The sequence below is a fragment of the Lonchura striata genome, chromosome 17 (assembly GCF_050655825.1).
Source record: "Lonchura striata isolate lonStrDom1 chromosome 17, ASM5065582v1, whole genome shotgun sequence".
In the NCBI taxonomy this organism is placed as follows: Eukaryota; Metazoa; Chordata; class Aves; order Passeriformes; family Estrildidae; genus Lonchura; species Lonchura striata.
This window is the reverse complement of record NC_140719.1, coordinates 6,176,984-6,195,760: the sequence shown is the minus strand read 5'-3', so window position 1 is coordinate 6,195,760 and position 18,777 is coordinate 6,176,984. Positions and strand designations below refer to the sequence as shown.

The window sequence follows — 18,777 nt, the reverse complement described above, 5'->3', positions numbered from 1 at the left end:
TCTGAGCCAAAGGCTGCTTAAGTCACACAGATAAGGCTGTTGCTAAGAGTCAGCTGTCAAAGCAATGCCAGCTCAGAATCAGCGATGAGGGGGAAGTTTGAAAGCCGCCGGTATTTACTGATGCTGTACACACAGCGTATCGCTTACAGCGCTTCAGATCGCAGCTTCTGGTCAGCAGAGCAGCCTCTGCCTGAGCCACAGCAGGCAGGACAGAGCCAGGCCATGGGCAGAGACTGTTCTTTACTTGGCAGGATACAACCCCCGTGGCAGGAAGGTTTTAATGTAATTCTGCCAGTCTTGTGACAGGCTTTGACACAGTGACAGGAAGAGGCAAGTACGGCACAAAGCAAATGAACCCGCTCCAAAGCATCTGTCAGACCCTGCAGGTGTAGCAACCAGAGGCTAAAAAAGGTGACAGAAGTGCTCTGCAAACTCAAAGCACAACCTAAGATGGTTTGTGCTAGGGACCTTGTGGTGCTCCATCACTTCTGCAATTTTCCCAACACTCTCAAACTTGCAAGAGGTTAAACCTCATTCACTGCTTCTGCTCTCACAACTTGCACTTATATGTAGCTGCACTACTGGAATGAGCCCCCTTTTTGTATTCTCTGTATTTGTTTCAGAATGTAAGGCACTGCAGGTACTATGCTTGAATATTATCTTGAAATAGGTCATATTTTATTGCAAATCACTTCTAGAGACTGTATTCAAATCACTTCTCCATTAACACCCCCAGCCTATTCCTGAGGCTCTGCCAAGAAGGAAGGATGTTATGCGAAAATGCTCTGAAGCACGAAAACTAAGTCTATTGATCTGTATAATAGGAATATTCGTACATGTAGGGAAGGTCTGCATTTCCAGACACATTTACAACAAAATTACTTTTAAAATACATTAACACATCACATGCTCTAGCAGAGGATAGAGCCAAGCACACACTGTCCTAAAATATGGAACTGGGAGAACAGTTTAAAGTCACAATCAAGTTCCTTGCTCTACTAAACCATGACAATCCCACTGGAATCAAAAAACAGCACTCAGCAAGTGATCCCCTTTTCACTACAGCCAGTTTTCTTCTCTCTTGGGGACTCTAGAAGAAACTATTTAGTTACCTAACCTTTTTTTTTTTAAGGCAGACAGAAGTCAAGATGCAGATCTCAACCAGGCTGAACCTGTTTTTCAGTTTCTGATTAAACAAATAGCTAAGGATTTTCCAGTCTGAAAAAAGCTAAACACCATCAGCTTAATTACCTGAAGTGTCAGGCACAATGACTATTTATGTAAAGACAGTGAAGTAGTTGATTTCTAACTCCCACCACCAAGAGCTGCATTCTGGAGGTGGCACAACTTGCACATCCCATCAAAAAAATTTTTTGAATCAATCACCAGCCCTATGTTAGCAGGGCAATGCTTTCTCCTTTATTTGTGTCCTACAGTAGTGAATAAGTTGTGTTTTTCACTAAAGCATTACGATGCTTTTTATCCCACCAGCTGCCAAAAGCAAGTAGCTCATTTGTGCCTACATGATGATGACAGAGCCACACTTGCACAAAAGCTGACCTCAGTCCACAAGGAGCTGTCAGTGTGAGATGCCTTCCCAAATATCAGTGTTTCTTTGGTATTCTGGATGAAGCTTATACACCCCCAAAAAATAAATCAAGTCTGTAATGCAGGAAGTGGCCTTTCATACTGATTCAATTAGAAATTGCAAGGCTAAGAACATTGTGGGTTCAGGCTGCAGCACTGACATATTTGGAGGTCAGACCACCCCAACAGGGTCAGGTCTTCCCAGATTGAGCCCACATGCAAACAGGGCAGGGCTGCAGGAGACAAGCTACATTCATTGTTTCAAACTGCTGCAATGAGTGCCAGGATCAGAAAACCAAACTAAATGCTGCAGATGATGGAAAAATGCTTGGAAAAGCATGGTCTTGAAAAAAAAATACAGTCTGAGGTGCCTTCAGAAGACAGTCAGGAAGGTGGGAAATGCCCTCAAAGCTGTTCAACTCATGCAAAACAGTGTTTCCTCTAGAGTCAGACAGGGGCTTTCAGAATACAATCCCTTCCTTCAAATCCAGAAATACCAGAGTGAATCTGCTGGCAGGCTAACAGAACAATGGAGGATGAGGTGTCAGGAGCCTGTGAATAACACCTGGCTTTCCACTTCCTTCACACTGTGTGCCAGCAGTGCTCGCTGCCAACACAGAGCCAGAAATCACTCAGCACCAAGGCAAAGAGCATCTGGCTGTCACTCAACATGAACTGTAAGCAGAGAGGGGGAATTTAATTGAGTCTTCCTCTTCTGGGATACCCAAAGATGTACATGAACCTACCACATCAGCCTGTAGCTTTAGGCTCTCATTTGGATACACAAGCTCCTGCCTGTGCTGATCCATGGATGGGATGCCTCCTGATGAATTTATTGTCTCATCTCTCTAGGAACAAAGATGCACAACCCCCCAGAAAGCTTCAAACTGGTACAAAATGCAGCCGCCCACCTGCTCCACAAAAACGGTTGCCATGAATACATCCCTACTTCTCTGTGCCTGCTATTTTTAAACACACTTGGGAGGCAACTGAATTCACTGGTGGTTGTGCTATTTAAGTATCTGGATTAAAAATATTCAAGGAATATATTGGTACTTCTCAATATATTGGGAAATACAGCATTTGCCTGGCCTACACCTGGCTCAGATGCCTTTTCAAATGCCCAACTTCTGTAATCCAACTGCAAGGTGAAAAACCCAGAGACACAATAGATGCTTTTAACACAGAGTGTTAAACCTGTGTGTTTTATTCCTCAGAAGTCCCAGAACAACCTAAGGAAACTTTACGAAGGGAGAGGGAAGGACAAGCAAAAAGATATTTACAGCTGAAACTTTAGTCATTAGAATACCTATAGTTCAATGCAAAGCCTGAGCACAGGAAGACTGGAAATAAGAGTACCTGCCTGCAAGAAAATAATAATTTTTTAAAAACCCAAACAAAACAGAAAACCCAGGAGATGCAGATCCCCAAAGCTGAATGTGCTGACAGGACCTGAACCTTTTCCAGACATCCTTGAATTCCTAAGAGCATTTATTCTTAACACATTTCAGACAGGTTCCAGCCAAAAGTGTGAGCAGTCCAGGAATCACACTGGGCTCCCATCAGCCCAGTGTGGGTCCCACCAGACTGTGGCAGCTCTGTATGTGCAACCCAGGCTGAGCTGGACTTGGGACCAGGATAGACTGATGGGAGCCAGCAGTACAGGCTCTGCCTTGCTCACAGGTCAAAATGATCCCAGTGCCACCTGGAACTCGTTGGGAATATCATATTCCCACCTCCTGCCACAGACATGCATGAGGTGTCAAGTAAGCTTATTGTAAATAACCTGAAAAATTTGTCTCTGGAGGTTCCTGTGTAACAGTCCTCTTTCCACAAGACAACTACAGAAACTGATTTAACGTTTCCTGTGAAAAGCTCCTATACCTGCTTCCAACCTCAGTTTACAGACTCCAGGTGACAAGGGACACATTATTCAGATCAGCTCTCTGAAAACTCAGTCATGAAGAGCTACAGCTCAGCTCGATCACAGCCACCGACCTCCAAATGGCCCAGATCACAGAAGCCCAAATCAATTGCAGAGCAAACACCAGATTTTGGACATAAGCAGATCACAAGAGATTACCTTCCAGACATTACAACCTCAAACCAAATCAGTTTTGGAAGTGGTTGATTTCAGAGAAACAATCATAGATTCTAAGCAACTTACAGATTTCTAACAACATTTATACAGTATCTCCTTTCCTTTAATCTTTCCCAGTGAGTATCAAAAAGGTGATAGAAATGAAGAGATGAGCACAGAGCAAAACCAAGGCATGACCTGGGAGCCTCTCCACACAGTAACTCTTCTGGAAATTCATCCCTCCTGAAGTTTCTCTAACTGCAACAGGGAAAAATATTTGGAAAAGGTCAAATGACTCAATACCACTGAGACCCATAACTTTTCAAGCAGGAACAGGTTTCCATGTGCTTTCAGTTAGAGCACAGACAGGTTGGGGGAAAGGCGGGAAACCCCCAGTCCTCTTTGCCTTTGCTCGTTTCAGAGCTATGTATGTGTTACGTGTTTGGTTTTGAATTACAGTTGATTTTGCTGCTGGAACACATCTGCAACGCTGAGCAAACTACTGAACCCCAGCCAGCTCAGAAAACAACCCACACGGCTGGCAGCACCAGCAAATCCCAGGGACGGCTCCCAGGAGCTGCTTTCAGGGACAACAAGGAGAGAGAGATGGACATTTCTCTGCACAGACTTTTCCTGAGACACCCTCCAGTGCCACTTATTCTCTTATGACTCCAGGAAGTGGAAGGGTTAATTTCTTTCCAAGTTCACATACTGTTTGAATTCCTTAGATAAACTGCTTCCACCAAACCCAAGGATTTAGCCTCAGGGGAGAACACTAAGGAAAAGCTCTTTTGATAGATTTTCTTCAAAAGAGAAATTAATTCAAAGTCCATTTTTGGAGGTGTTCCACACCCTCGGCTTCTATGGACTTCAGATGAGGTTGCATTGTGCCTCTGGAAAAAAAAAACCCAAGCTTTGAGCACTGCCCTAACACTTCTGTTTGCAAGACAGAAATGTTTTATGCTTGCCCAATAAAATCTCTCCTGAAATGAGAAAGCTCAGTACACAGCAATACAAAGAGGAAAACCAGACCCAACCAGGCTTTAGTCCTGGGATAAAGCAGTTAACAGCTAGCACAAACGAATTCTGTACCTTTAAAACTGAGCAGTCACTTAGGAAAGTAAAAAAACAAGTTTGGAAAGCCACTGAAAGCTTCCTTCACATTTTGAAGCAGAAAGCAAGTCTGGGCTGTTGTGGAATTCGTGTTTGCATACTGTTGTGATAATCTGTGTGCATAGTTGGAAACAAAGCAAGTTTTTATTAGCAATTAGTAACAAGAGTGGGGTCAGACCTGCCTGAAGGAACCAGAGAAATGCCAACAGAGGATGGCAGAACTTTATAAGATGTGTAGCAGAACAATCCCAACGTGACATAGAAAACACTGCTGCTCTCAAGTGGGAAATGCAAGGGCATCAGTTCAAGGAGATAAACTGGGTCTTTAACACTGACAACTTTGACTCAAGGCAGCAGTTTTCCCTTGCACAGCAATTTGCAACACAAAACAAACTACTTCCACCCTTACCAAGAAGAGAAATTCAGTATCAAAGGGGGAGAGCAGAGTTGGGAAGGGTTGATTTGCTTAGACATAGTTTCCTAAAGAGTTGAGTTTCAAGTAAGGCATAAAGGCAATACAGAACAGGGTTTGAAACAGTCTGTGAGAACTTGGGCAAGGAGGAGGGGAAAAGAGAAGAGAGGATTTAATCCCCTTTCAGGGGAGTGACCTCCCGCTCTCTCCCCTCGTCTCTGAAAAATTCAATCCAGCTCAAATCAGCCAACACCACCCAGGTTCAGAGCTCTCCAGCTATGTACTTCCCCTGCTCTGGAGAATGATATGGCATGTGGGGCCCTACAACAGAACTATTAAATTCCCATCAAGGGGTAAGCAAGTGGTTGCCATATGCTAAACCACTCAAAGGAAAAATAACCAGGGAAAGAAGCACAGCCAGGCAGCAAGTCTGCAGACAGGGTCTTACCTGCTAGATAAACTAGCAAAGTCTCCTCCATCTAGCAGCCTGATTTTGCAGAACAGAACCCCATTGACAAAGGGGACAGCAGTCAGCTCTTCTAGAGTAAAACTTGTCTGAAACTTGAATTTCTTCTTCTTCATCAGGAAAGCCATGGGCAAATTCAGCGAGGAAAGCTCAGGAATTCCAAACAAGATCAGGGAGAAGTGGCTCACAGCACAAACAGACAAGCAGAGGAAGGGCAGTCGTTCTGGGAGCACAGGCAGGGAGTAAATTCCAGTTCAGTTACGACGACGGCCCAGCTTCAAACGCACGATTCTCTTCTCTTTGGTGGTCGGATCTGGCTGTGGGATCATCGCCACGGCAGGCTTCAGGTGAGCAGGAAGAGGTCAGATTAAATCTCTGCAACATCTCCGAGGGAAACGGGAGGGAGGGAAGTTGGGTCTCAGCTCCAGACCAGCAGGAGCTGTCCCAGTTAGAAGCTGCAGTATTCTGTCTTCAGCACAACCCCTCCTGAAAGCATCTCTTGTGAGAAGTCATCTCAAGTCCCTGGAGAGGCCTTAAGTCTGCAGGCAGCACATTCAAAGAGCTTCCAGTCTCTATCTCTTGTGCAACTCTGATACAGGTCTTTGGGTCAGCCTTTGGGAGGGAAATGAGTAAATTAGTTCCAGCCAGTCTTGGGCTCCTCCTCCTGCTCTAAAACCTGTTTGGATAGGTAATATTCAGTCCAGACTCATTCCAGTCTGAAGAGGTATGGCCCCAATTAGCCCAGCCCCAACATCCTCTTTCCCCTTTTTGCCTAGGGCAAGCTTCACTGTTGTCATTCCCCTTGTAATTTCTGTTTTGCAAAGCAGTTAATAAAAATTTGCTCTATTTTCAGTCATCATATTTAGAAGCAGTCTACAGCGCAAGATCATTCTAACACACAGTCTAATAAGAGGAAGGAAAATCCATCCCAAGAAATTAAAGATATGTTTCTGTCCTGCGTTTCCAACCAGCCCTAAGTGTTAGCACCTGTATCTTATAAATGGAGAAAGCAGCAGAGAGGGAAAAAAACAAGCAGCCTGCTCCAGATTACACAGCATAACAACCGAATCAGGTCATCTGGCTGTCCAATGGCCAGTCCCACCGGGAATGCTGCCTTCCCCCGGCACCGGCTCTGCACAGAGCTGTGCCCTGCTCGGTTCAGATCTGGGGCTGCAGACAGCGATTTCGTTACACATTTACAAAACACCTAAACCACGGAGGCAGGAGCTGATTAGCATCTCAAAAGGACAAGGTTATGAACACCGGGCAGTAAACAATCCCCACCGATTCTAGGAGCTGCCTGCGTGGGTGATTAAAGACCCTCTCCTGCCCGGTGGCTGCAGGAGAACCCAGCTGGCTCTGCCAGGGCCCGGGCACCTCCACGGGGTTCTGCTGTCCTGCAGACACCTCGGAGCAGAGTGGGGACGACAGGTCAATGCTCCACACCACGAGTAGTACCTGTCCCTGTGCCGAGCTGCTGCCAGGGCTCAGCCTTGGCTACTGTGAGGTCACAGCCTGTCCCCTGGCACTCCAGGGTCATGCACTGAATGGTATTGAGGACCCAGCTCCCTGTCCGAGCCGGGCACTGAGCTGTGCCCAGGTCCCAGCCGGGCACTGAGCTGTGCCCAGGTCCCAGCTCTCTGTCCAAGCTGTGCACTGAGCTGTGCCCAGGTCCCAGCCGGGCACTGAGCTGTGCCCAGGTCCCGGCTCTCTGCCCAGGTCCCAGCCGGGCACTGAGCTGTGCCCAGGTCCCAGCTCCCTGTCCAAGCTGTGCACTGAGCTGTGCCCAGGTCCCAGCTCCCTGTCCCAGCCGGGCACTGAGCTGTGCCCAGGTCCCAGCCGGGCACTGAGCTGTGCCCAGGTCCCAGCCGGGCACTGAGCTGTGCCCAGGTCCCAGCTCTCTGTCCAAGCTGTGCACTGAGCTGTGCCGAGATCTTAGTCCACCTCTTGGCCCTCTGAACCCCCGGCTGCCCCGCAGCCCAGCCCCAGGGACCAAGCACCGAGCCATGCCCGGGCCGCAGCCCAGCTCCGGCCCCACAGCCCGCGCACCGAGCTGCAGCCGGGCTCAGCACTCTCCCAGCCCGTGCACCGAGCTGCAGCGCGATCTCACCCCTCTCCCGGCCCCCCATCACCAGCTGCCTTACGGAAGGTCTCAGCCCGCTTCCCAGCGCCCTCCACTGACCTGCGGCGCGGTCCCGGCGCGGTGCCTGCCCGGCCCTGCCCGCTCCTCCAGCCCGCTCCTCGCACGGCGGCCGCCGCTCCCCGACACGGCCGCCTCTGCCCGCACTACGCTAACTGCGGCCGCTACGCCGATAGCGCAGCCGGTACGTGGGCAGCGCGCGGGGAGAGCGGCGCCGCCGCGCTTCGGGAATACCGACAGCGCGTAACACCCGCCCTCCCCCGAGACGAGAAAACGCGAGCGGCGCCGTCCGATTGGATAGCAGCAAGGAGGCGGGCTGAGCGGTGCGAGGCAGTGATTGGTTGATCCTGCACGGGGCGGGGAAGAGAGCGCGGGGATTGGAGGAGAGAGCTGTCGGTTTGGACAAGCCCCGCCCCCTGGCTGAGGGGCTGGGCGGGAAGCGGGGTCAGCGGTGTCCCCTCAGCGGGACTCGGGCCGCTGGGCTTGGAGCCCCTCTGCAGGCTGAGCTGGTCCAGCTGGCACGGGAGCTGAGCGGATGGTAGGGGCCTGCCGCTGGGGTGTCCCTGCCTGGGCAGAGGTGATGGCAGTCATCTCTAACGTGAGACATACGGAGTGGGTCCAGTGGAGGGCAACAAGGATGTCTGGGGAATTGGTGCATCTCTGCTGTGAGGAAAGGCTGAGGAAGGTGGGCCTGTTTAGCCTCAAGAAGAGATAACTGAGAGGGGACTTCATTAATGTGTTTAAATACCTAAAGTGGAGTGCCAAGGGGATGAAGCTAGGCTCAGGTCAGTGGTGCCAATCACAAGGACAACAGGCAATAGGCAGAAAGCAATGCCCAGGAAGTTTTACCTGAACATAAGGAAGAACTTCTTTCCTGTGCAGTGACTGCTCACTGGCCCAGAGAGGTTGTGGAGTCTCCCTCACTGAGAATATTCCAGAACTGTCTGGATACAATCCTGTGCCATGTGGGCTGGGATGACCCTACTTGAGCAGGGAGACAGAGCCAGATGACCCACTGTGGACCCTTTCAACCTGACCCATTCTGTGGTTTGGTGACAGATGTCACCTCTGCATTCTCCTGACAGCCAGGAGCTCTTCCCCTGGCTTGTCCCAGTGCCCCAGCAGCTCTGGGTGACATCCCTCTCATCAGCATGTCCCATGGGCTGCAGGCGTATGGTTCCTCAGGCCGCTCAGCGGTGTGGCCATCCTGTCCCCTCAGGATACCGCAGAGGCTGTGGGTCGGGCCAGCAGTGCCTGGGCTGCCTGGGAGCAGGAGCGAGGCCCTGGTACCACAGAGCCCTGGGGAGCAGCACGAGGCAGGGCCCAGAGCTGGAATCTCACCCTCCACATGTGAGATGTGGCAGGCAGTGGGGCACATCCCTTCATCAGCACGGCTCCCTGTTATTATGTGCTGCTGCTGTGTCCAGTGCTGCGGCTGGGATCCCTGGTTAGTCTGGATTCCATTGTTTAAGGGCAAGCAGAACAAAATGTCTCTCCTTGTCCTGAAGGAGGCTGCAATCATCAACGTGATTTGCCTAGATTTAAAACTTAGGCGTTTGCCCAAGAGCCTCTGTGGCTGAGAAGTTGAGGCTCATAAGGAGGAACTGTTCCCAAGGCTGATATGCAAAGCTTGGATGAAAGCCTGAGAGTCCTTGCTCTCTGCCAGGCTTTGATGCCCAGACTCCTTGCCTGTAATCTGCCGTCTTATGCAGACAATATCAGAGCTATCAAATAATTCCACCACAATGTGAACCTTGGGAAGAAAAAAAAAAAAAAAGAGTCTGCTAGGAAAAGTACACAGAAATGTTCTTGGATAAAAGTGAAAAATTGGATCTAACCAAATGCATTGTTACGATTTTTGCTTACCAGGTTAAGCTGACACAGACTTTGGACTGGGAAAACATTTTGTATTAGTACAGTGAAATCATCACAGGACATACAGGGAGTCACCAGGAAACAGCAAGGTTTATAGGCTGCTCTTGCAGGTGAGGCTTGAATCCTTCCATAAATTCCTATCTGGTGTTTTCAAGGCTTTGAGGCACTGCTGGAGATGGGCTGGCATTTTTTGATTTCTGTTTCCAGCCTATTAGGAAAGAGCCTGCTAAATATTTGATATTTACAAAATATGATGCTGAAATACCAGAGGCATCTGAAGAATCCAGGCCAGTTCTCACACCTCCCATGCCCCAGCACATGGCTGACAGGGCTGACAGACATGTGAATGCTCTGCTTCCATCCCTAGGTAAAGGACAAACGATCCCTGTGTGTGTGTGGGAGGAGACTCTGTTATCTGCTATGATTCACTCTGGTAAATAACCTTCTCGAGGACTTCTCTTGTTTATAGCAACAGCCTCAAATGCTAAAGTTTACAGACACTTTAATCCTTGCTGTTCTCACGCATATTTACTTTGCAGTTTTATCAGAAACATCTCTTGAAAACCTCAGTGTTTTTATAATTAATTGAATAATGTGACTGATGTTAAAAATAAATGGATTTGGAAGAATGCCCAGTGAGCTGCTGAGCAGTGTGTAGTATAGCAACCGTAGCTGCATTCTCAGGGGTATGTGTATTTTCCTAACAAACGCAGTCTCATGACTGAGAGATTAAATCTTTATTAGTTCGAAATTCACCCTGTTGATTTTGCTGTGTTTATGCTGCATAATTGTTTCTGGAGAAATTCACATGTTTGAACGGGACAGTGCTCCTGTTTACAGAAGGGATGGGTTAGTCCCAGCCTCCCACAGAGGGAATGTGGGTGTAGGGTGTCTTCATCCATCCACCATCCCTCTGGCTTGATATTATTTTCTGCTCAGGTGCAATCCGCTGGCCATGGCGGGGAGAGGGGGCTATGTGTGTTAACAAGGTGCTTTGATAGACATGGATTCTGCTCATCCCAGACTCACATCCTATGGATTTCTCTATGGCTGTGCCCACCTCACCTCTGCTCCATGAGCCTCAGCCACATCCCTGCCCTGTGCTCTTCCTGACCTAAGCCTTTCCTGAGGCCGCTCCCCAGTGCCGCCACCACTTCCTCAACTTTTGCTGGCTCAGGGCACTGTCTTATCAGTCTGGGATATTTTTATCAGTCTGTGCTCTGCAGTTACGTTTGGGCCTCACCTCTGCTCTCCTGGAGAGGTGTGCCCGGCTGGCCAGGGCTACGACTGCTGTGCTCTGAGAGTCAGCACCAACAGAGATGCCTTGTCTTGCCTCCTCTCTGCTTTGAGGACAGAGATAAAGCAGCAGTGGAGAAACAAGGTGAGATAAATGCAGGAGGGACAAAACTCAGTGAGGTGAAGTGAGGTAGATCCTATAATGCATTTGGTGAGCCTTCAAATCCTATCTCTTATCCCAGGGGAATCCCAGATGCACAAGCCCTGCAAACTACATCATCAGCATCTTCCTCTGGAAAGCATCATCACGCCAATTCATTTGTCCTGGCAGCCAAATGATTAAAGTTTTAAAAGTAAATTACACATGTTGCTGTAACAGCATAAACACAGTAATGGTTCTCCCCTGTTACACCTGTCGCCTCTGCTGTAATGGCCTTAATGAGCTTTCAGCCTCATCATCCAAAAAAAAAGGAGATTACCACATGTCACTTTATGCTGTAAATGCATTCTTGGAGCTGTGAGTGGGATGCAAGTGGGATGCTCCAAGGAGCAGAGGGTGGGTGCCTTCCCCAGGACCCGGGGCAGGTCCTGGCTGGGGAGCTCCCAAAATGGGGCAGGGGGTGCAGACACCACAGCAGCTGTAGCGTGCAGGCAGCTGGAAACCCTGTGAGGGGAATGGGTACCTATCCCCATTGCATAGGATTATCCCATGGTGTGGAGTTACTCTAAGCTTGTGACTTCTCAGCTTAATAACAGGCTGTGAGCTGCACTTTGACCTGCTTGTGTTTTTCACTTGTTCCATATTTAACTGAACTCATCATCATAAAGGCCAGGAACTGTTTCACTTTCTGTGCCAGGCTGGGTTTCCTGTTGGATGTGCAAAGGACACACCTGCACGGTGGGTTTCTGGCCTGCCAGCACTGGGAATTCTGTTACTGATAAAAGGGAGCCCAGGAATCTGGAGTCGGTGGATTCCATTCCCCAAAAATGTTGCTAGACCTGAAAATCCAGCTGCCTGGCTTTTTTTGTTTACTGGTTTCCATGCCTGCTTCAGTGTGTTCTGGGAATGTGCAGCAGAACTCTCTGCTTCATTCTGTGAGGTCTGTGGGTGGAACTGGATCTTGTTTGCCCCTTCCAAAATCTGCAGACTTGAAATCTGCTTTGCCTCAAGGCTTGTTGTGTTTATCAAGCTTTATCCTGTGTCTGTATCCCAGCTTCCATCCCATCAGTGTTGTGCTGGACAAGAGAATTGCTGGTTGTGGCCGTGGTCTGTCCCACTGACTGCAACCCACAAATGCTGCTGTTACCCCAAATACATCAGAAGCAACTGTAAGTCTGTGGTTCCTCCTTGACACAGCAACCTTTAATTTGGAATTTCAGGTGACAGAGGTGAAAGAAACTGTCCCTGCTGGCGCTGGGATTCTGCCTCGGGTTAATCACCTACGCATCTGGCACTCATTTGCAGGTGATATCCACTTCATTCCCCCACTCAAAACATGGGCTGGAAGCTGTGCTCCTCAGTCTGATGAAGCTTCTTATCAGGTGCCTTCAAGCAAGACACAGAATCTTAAATGATTCAATTTTCACACAGACCTGACCACCCTTCTGCTGGCAATACTTGCTGGCAACAATCTCTCACATGACAACAGGAAAAAAACCCCAAAAGATCCCCAGAAGGATGCTTTGCTGAAACAGGCTTGACAAACTTTAAAATCGTACTGGAGAAAGTAGAGGTTATTTGGGTGAGTGTACAGAGCATATCATTCTGTCCCTTGGAGGGGATCTGCTCCCAGAACTGCGATGCAGTGATGGCAGTGCACTGACATATGTTAAAAAAAAACCCTAAAAAACCCTTAAAGCCTGTCCTAAACCTTAAATCCTGTTCTAAAAAACCCTTAAAATCTGTCTCTTTGCTTATAATGAAGTGCTTGATGTGTTTTTTTAATCTTGTGCTTGTCCAGTCGGTTCTGCAGTGAACTCATCCCAAAGACAGACATCTCAGTGTCCTCTGTGTCTTTGGGAACCAGAGGGACCTGGTCTCAGTCCCCAGGCATCAGGATTTTCCGGGGATATCTCACAACTGCACGTTGCCCTTTGAACTTCCTCCTCCTGAGGCTCTCAGCCCTGATAATATTTCCCAGTGAAGGGTGTAAGCAGGATCCCACAAGGTCTGGAGGACAGGGGTGGCTCCCGGGCCGGCGCAGTGCTCGGGATCCCGGCGCGCAGTGCCATCTCCTGGAAATTCGGGCTGCAGCCGCACACATCGCAAGCGGAGCTTCGCTCCGGAGGGAGCAGCGGTGCTCCTGGTGGCTTGCTACTGCCTCGGTGGCCACAAACATTCTATTCACCACTGAGTCCCCTGCCAAACTTCCCTTTCCCCAGCAGGCAGGAAGATGCTGCTCACCCCCATGTCCAAGGCAAAACATCTACCCTGTAGCAGAACATCTCTGCATGGCTCCTTCCCACTCTGGATTTGAATACAAATCTCTAGGTATAGAAAGAACAATAGAGAACAAATAAACATCTATAAATATTCCTCCTTGGCTTGTGTTCTGTGTGGACATCAGTTAGTTGTTCAGGTGAATGTTTTGTGTTCTTGTTTGCCGTGTCAGTGTCCTGGTTCACCTATTCATCCTGGTTTTAACATTAAGGGACACTTTTCTGTGTTCCCCTCCCAATGACCAATTCATGAGCAACAACCAAGCCCCTCATCACAGTTCACCCTGTATTTAAAATGTTTCCACATATGTTTAATGAGACAAAAATCTGTACACAGAACACATGCTTGGATGCTGCTGGCTTGACTAAGCTCTGAATTTATCCTGAAAAGACAGGAAAAATGGGTGGTTCCAATGGCAACATGTTTAGTCCTCCAGAAAAGCAACACAGCTGAAATGCTTAGTCACTGAAAAAAAATGCACACTGCAATTTAAAGCCAAAGGCTGGAAATTCTACCATTATTTAGGCTATTGTGGCATCTTCTGAGCAGTTGGGAGATTACTGTATTCCAGTAATATGTCAGACACTGTGAAATATCTCGTGCTCCAAGGTAAGCCTGTAAAAGCTATTATTTGAAAAAGACTGTAGTTATGTAAATAAAAGGCCACAAGGTTCACAAGAGCAAAAGCTACTGTGACTCGTGGTAGTTCACAGCTCTCCTTCACAGTGAGGATTCTGTGCTGCAAAGTTGTTGTCATGACCTCATTTTCACTTCTGCCTTGGTGCACACCAATGAACTGAAACAGCCTGTTTACCAAAATGTATTTTTTATTAAAATTCATATTTGTAAAGGAGAGATCATTACACAAATGAGGTAAACCAACACATACGACATAGTTCTCACTCTAAAAATAAATCTCAATTCAGCAATTGATTTGATTCCACAAAGTCTAAGAGGAAGAGTCAGGCAAGTGCTACTCATGTGGTGAGATGCCAGACAAGGCAGGATCCACCCTGACTCAGCTTGGAGGTCAGTCCCAAGGGGTTGGGAGTCTTCCAGGGACCAAACCCTTCTCACTGTTTTGTCCTTTTCTCCCCCATTAGTTTTGTAGACAAGAGGAGATGAGTAACGGCCAGGGACTGACAGCAGTGACCTCTTCACCTACTGCTCTAACCAGGGGTCAGCATCTCCCCATTAAAGGCTGTGTAAAGGTTTCATTTGATTGTGCAAATTCACTCCCTCGTCAGCCCTAAAGGAGACTTACCAGCAAGTAAATACCAGCTCTGGAAAAGTTCCATTTCAAAAGTAATAACCTGGCAAGCCACAAGCCTGTAAAACGTCAGCCAATTTGCAAGGTAGGAGAAGACTTACACTTCCTTTTTTCTTTCCCTAAGTTTTCTTTCATGCATGTACAAGTGGACCTTTAAAAGTTTATGAAGCTACTGCAAGTCTGTGAGAATCATGTTGACCATCCTGTGCAATTAAGCTTTCCCATGAAAGGACCAAGCCCTATAGCCTGAATGCCTCAGAAGTGGCTGTAATGTTGTTTCACCCTGTATAACGGTATAGGATGGTGAGGAAAACCTCAGCTCTGTTTCTCAGGATGAGGCCAGCCAGCAGACAAACACGGAATGGCTGGACTGGCTTCCAGCTCCCAAACAGTACAAAACAAACACCACCAGCAGCAGAACCAAGTAATGCCCCAAAATGCACTCAAATCAGTGGCTGACAAACTCCTAAACACTGGGAATTCCTGTGTGGCTGCATCTTAGTCCAGGACCTTAGTCCAGGTCCACTTTGATGGATCAAGGTATTCTGGAGGTGACAAACTATGCAGATGAAGCAGAGATGGAGTTTCACCGTTCCATCCACCCCAGTGAAACTCATCCAGGCCCTTGGGTGTTTATGTTGCGACAAATAAAGACATTGTGCCAAGATGTATCCCAGGAGAGTTTCTGGTACCCAAGACATGAAAGCTTCATCACATCTGCCAAGTTGATAGAGGAATTTCATGACTGCACACAGATAAAACGTGGAGTGAATGCACTGTTTCAATCCCACCGGGATCTTCAGGGCAGGTAGGTGGGATTTAAAATGCACAGAAGCTGGGTGCTAGTCTGCATGGGCAGGATGTGACGCTGCAGGAGCACGATCCATAGCTCTCAGTGCAGAGGGAAGGTTCTACCACATCCGGTACCACATTTCCAGTAAATGCTTTCAGCAAGAGCCAGAAATGCATTCACTGTTTGCACTACGGGTTTACGATCACTGTACCTTGGCAGCTGCAGCACTGATATCCCGACAAAACTCTCCACGTTAGAAGTCAGTTAAAGGCTATAGATCTCGAGAGAGAGACAAAAAGAGAGGTAAAATACTTAGGACAGATTTTTTCCAAACAGAAATTAAAAAATAACTTAAAAAAATAAATCTATTGTTTGAGGAATTAAAGCAATTCATGTTAAGTTGCTGGCTTATTACACATCCTGCTATGGCTCAGAATGAGAATCTGAAAAGGCAGATTAGCACAAGATTAGCAGAGAAAGCTATCTAGACTCAGCCGAACTCCAAGGGAGCCATTCACACTGACAAGAGGCAGCACCCCTTGCTCCCAAGTGTCCTCTGCCAGCATGGGTAGGTTTTTGGCATGGCAGATATCCCACAGAATCACAGACTTTGAGATCATTGAGTTCAATTGTTTCCCCAGCACTGCCACATCCACCACTAACCCATGTTCCCAAGTGCCATATCTATACATTTTTAAATCCCTCCAGGAGTGGTGACTCCACCACTGCCCTGGGCAGCCTGTGCCAGGGCTTGGCAACCCTTTCAGGGAGGAAATTTTTCCTAACACGAATCCAAAGCTCCCCTCCCATCACTGTTTCTTTCACTGGATCATACCATCTTGCTGCCCTGTCTGGCCAGGGTCAGTGGTGACCGATGGGCTGGGTGTATTGCTCTGCAAAAATCGACGGAAGTCCTTAATCATGGGGCGGAGGACCTGGATGAGGGCACTCAGCGCTGCCTGCGTCCCCTCCATGGCCTGTGCCTGCCGCTCCTGGGCACACGCCTGCACCTCCTGCGAGCGGCGAATCATCTGCAGCAAGTCATTCTGCTGCTCCAGGTGCTGGGCAATCTCCTTCACGTGCAGGTTGGTTACTCGCTGCTCCTGCAGGAGCTTGGCTGAGTTCAGGGCAATGCGGCTTTTCAGCTCCTGGGGCTTGGCGGACACCTCGTGTTGGTGGGCCATCATCTCCAAGGGCGCCTCTGCAGTGACGGTGGTGGGGGCTTCCGTGGTGCAGTACTCCACAACCCCGTCCTCCAGACTGTGGTAGGTTGTCTCTGCAGGAACTGAGAACAAAGGACAGAAAGGGAGTCAGGAGTAGCTGTGATACAGGATTTTTATCTACAGGACTATTCAGTGAATACCACAGGAATACGGCCTGTTCAGCGAGATAACATACAACGGCCAGCAATGCACAAAATGACCTATTTAAGTCTACTCCACCCTCACTCGAGCTTCCTTCTGGGCTGTACAATCCAAAGGAACAGGGAATGCCTTATCTGTCTAGACAATATAATTTCTCAATCTCCAGTTTAGAACAATCTTTCCAAACAGCATTAACTGACTGACACAACAGCAAAGACCCTGAATGGCCCCTGTTGGCAGAAGAGCTGCACCTTGGGAAACTGCACGCTGGAAAATCAGCCCTGAAGAAGTTTTTCCCTGTGCTTTTGTTCCCAGAGAGGGACTGAAGAATTTCCCAAGGTGCACAGGATCCTTGATTCCCTTATCCTCAAGGCTGAGTCCAGCTGTCAAAGCTGACTTTCAGTACCTTCATGTCCTGTGGCCACTCCTACACCACAAGGGCAGAGTGGGAGGAGCATTTCATGACAGAGATGTGGGGATTTCTTTCTGTTGGGGTTTCAAGATCTCTGCCCAAAGAACCCGTGGGCACCCTATCCCTGGAAATGTTCAAGGCCAGGCTGGATGCAGCAACCTGCTCTAGCAAAAGGTGTCTCTGCCCATGGCAGGGGGCTGGAACTGGGTGCTCTTTAAGGTCCTTTCCAACCGAAACCACTCTGTGGTTCTGTCCCCACACAAGCTCGGGGCGTCCTCGCAGGGGGGTGTCAGGGCCTTCGCTGGCCCTGCAGTGCAGCGCAGAGCGTTCCGGCGGGCGCAGCACTCACTCTGGGTCAGGGTGACCGTGGTGGCCGAGGCGGTGATGGGGATGTCGCTCCCGTCACCCACGCCGCAGTCGCCGCTCGGCAGGCTGATGATGGTGGCCTCTCCCAGCAGGTTGCAGATGCGCTGCTGCATGGGGGTGAGGATCACCGGGGCGGCCGCGCCGCCCGCCGGGTCCTCGCCCTCGGGCCCGTTGCCGCCGCCGTTCTGGCTCTCGCCTCCCCCTTCCATGGCAGCCCGCACTTGGGCCACTTTGCGCCGCACCTCGGTCTTGAGGTCGGACCACTTCTTCTTGACCTCGGGCAGCTCGCGGTGGCAGGTGGCGACGGCGTTGACGCGGCGCAGGATGTCGTGCCAGGCGGCGGCCTTGGCGGCCAGCGGCACGCCCGCGTTGAAGTGGTTGACGAGGAGGTGCTTGCCCCGCTCCAGCTCCTCCACGATGATCTCCACCTCCCGCTCCGAGAAGTTCATCTTCCGCTTCTTGGCTGGGGGCGCCGGCGGCGACGCCATGGCCATGGGGGGCAGCGGGGACGGGGCACGGGGTCACACCTGAGGGGGCCTGGGGGGCGCTGGGGACGGCCGAGGGGCGGCAGGGCCCCCCCACCCCCGGGGCCGGGGACAACAGGGGGGCCCCGAGGCCCCTCAGGGCCCGGAGGGGTCGGTCCCCCCCGCTCCCCCTTTGGCACCGCCAACGATACGCAAATTGCGTACGGCGCCCGCCCGGCAGCCCCGCGCAACGGCCCCCGCCCTGCGGCACTGGCGTAATGGCTTCCAGAATCGGCCCCTCTTCCTGCCACGCCTGATTGGCTCGCCCGCCTGTCCGTCACACGAGTTGCCCGCCTCCCGTCTGTATTACCGCAGTACTATTGGTCAACAGCCCTGTCCATCAGGCAGACAGGAGGCGGCCCCGCCCCGCCGCTGGTCCCAGGGCACTGGGCCTGCGTGGGGCCGGCGAGGGGTTGGGCCCGCCCGTGGATTTCCTCGCTCCGATCCCATTGGGTGCTGCTGCTGTCCATCACCCCAGAGCGCGCACTGCTTTCCAACCTACCGGGTGCGCGCGCCGTCCGTCCAGCTCAAACTGCCCGGCGGCTCCGGCTCTGATTGGCCGCGTTCTGCCCAGCACCGCCTTCCCGCGGGCTGCAGCCAATCGCGGCCCGGCCCGCGCGCCCGCCCCGCTCCCTGTGCATCACCCCAGACACCGCGGCGCTCCCTTCCCATTGGTGCGGACGGGGGCGTCCCCTCTGA

General features: G+C 50.1%; 2 protein-coding genes and 1 long non-coding RNA gene across 7 annotated transcripts in view; 1 reads left to right on the top strand and 2 right to left on the bottom strand.

Annotated features, from left to right (window-relative positions):
- EEIG1 (estrogen-induced osteoclastogenesis regulator 1) overlaps positions 1-7,979 on the bottom strand; it is a 37,169-nt gene extending 29,190 nt beyond the window's left edge. The window contains exons 1-2 of the mRNA XM_021551353.4: positions 7,841-7,979; positions 5,641-6,270 (exon numbers count right to left, since the gene is read on the bottom strand). Coding sequence (XP_021407028.1) covers positions 5,641-5,786 — 146 coding nt within the window. The 5' untranslated portion in view covers positions 5,787-6,270; positions 7,841-7,979. The remainder of the gene's footprint in view (positions 1-5,640; positions 6,271-7,840) is intronic.
- A 230-nt stretch (positions 7,980-8,209) lies between these two features.
- Positions 8,210-12,422, top strand: LOC146765863 (uncharacterized). Its single transcript, XR_014958813.1, has 3 exons — positions 8,210-8,336; positions 9,668-9,783; positions 12,290-12,422. It is a non-coding gene; the product is annotated as an uncharacterized LOC146765863 (long non-coding RNA).
- A 1,736-nt stretch (positions 12,423-14,158) lies between these two features.
- Positions 14,159-18,298, bottom strand: NAIF1 (nuclear apoptosis inducing factor 1). Of its 5 annotated transcripts, none has more exons than XR_002467381.3 (4): positions 17,538-18,287; positions 16,248-16,697; positions 15,624-15,691; positions 14,159-15,364 (listed from the first exon to the last, which is right to left on the bottom strand). XR_002467381.3 is itself a non-coding variant. In XM_077787807.2 (4 exons), the coding sequence occupies exons 1-3, from the start codon at positions 18,046-18,048 to the stop codon at positions 15,673-15,675; spliced, it is 972 nt and encodes a 323-aa protein (XP_077643933.1). In that variant the 5' UTR covers positions 18,049-18,189; the 3' UTR covers positions 15,232-15,364; positions 15,624-15,672. The 5 variants fall into 5 exon arrangements, 4 of the variants coding, with proteins under 4 accessions (XP_021406991.1, XP_021406989.1, XP_021406988.1 ...); XM_077787807.2 differs by having other exon boundaries at positions 15,232-15,364; positions 15,624-15,683; positions 17,538-18,189; XM_021551316.3 differs by having other exon boundaries at positions 14,159-15,691; positions 17,538-18,298.
- Between the last annotated feature and the right edge of the window lie 479 nt (positions 18,299-18,777).

Coding starts and splice junctions, on each gene's coding strand:
- NAIF1 (XM_021551313.3), bottom strand. CDS start 18,048: ATGGCCATGGCGTCGCCGCCGGCGCCCCCAGCCAAGAAGCGGAAGATG. Junction 16,698..17,537: donor CACGGTCACCCTGACCCAGA/GTGAGTGCTGCG, acceptor CTTTGTTCTCAG/TTCCTGCAGAGACAACCTAC.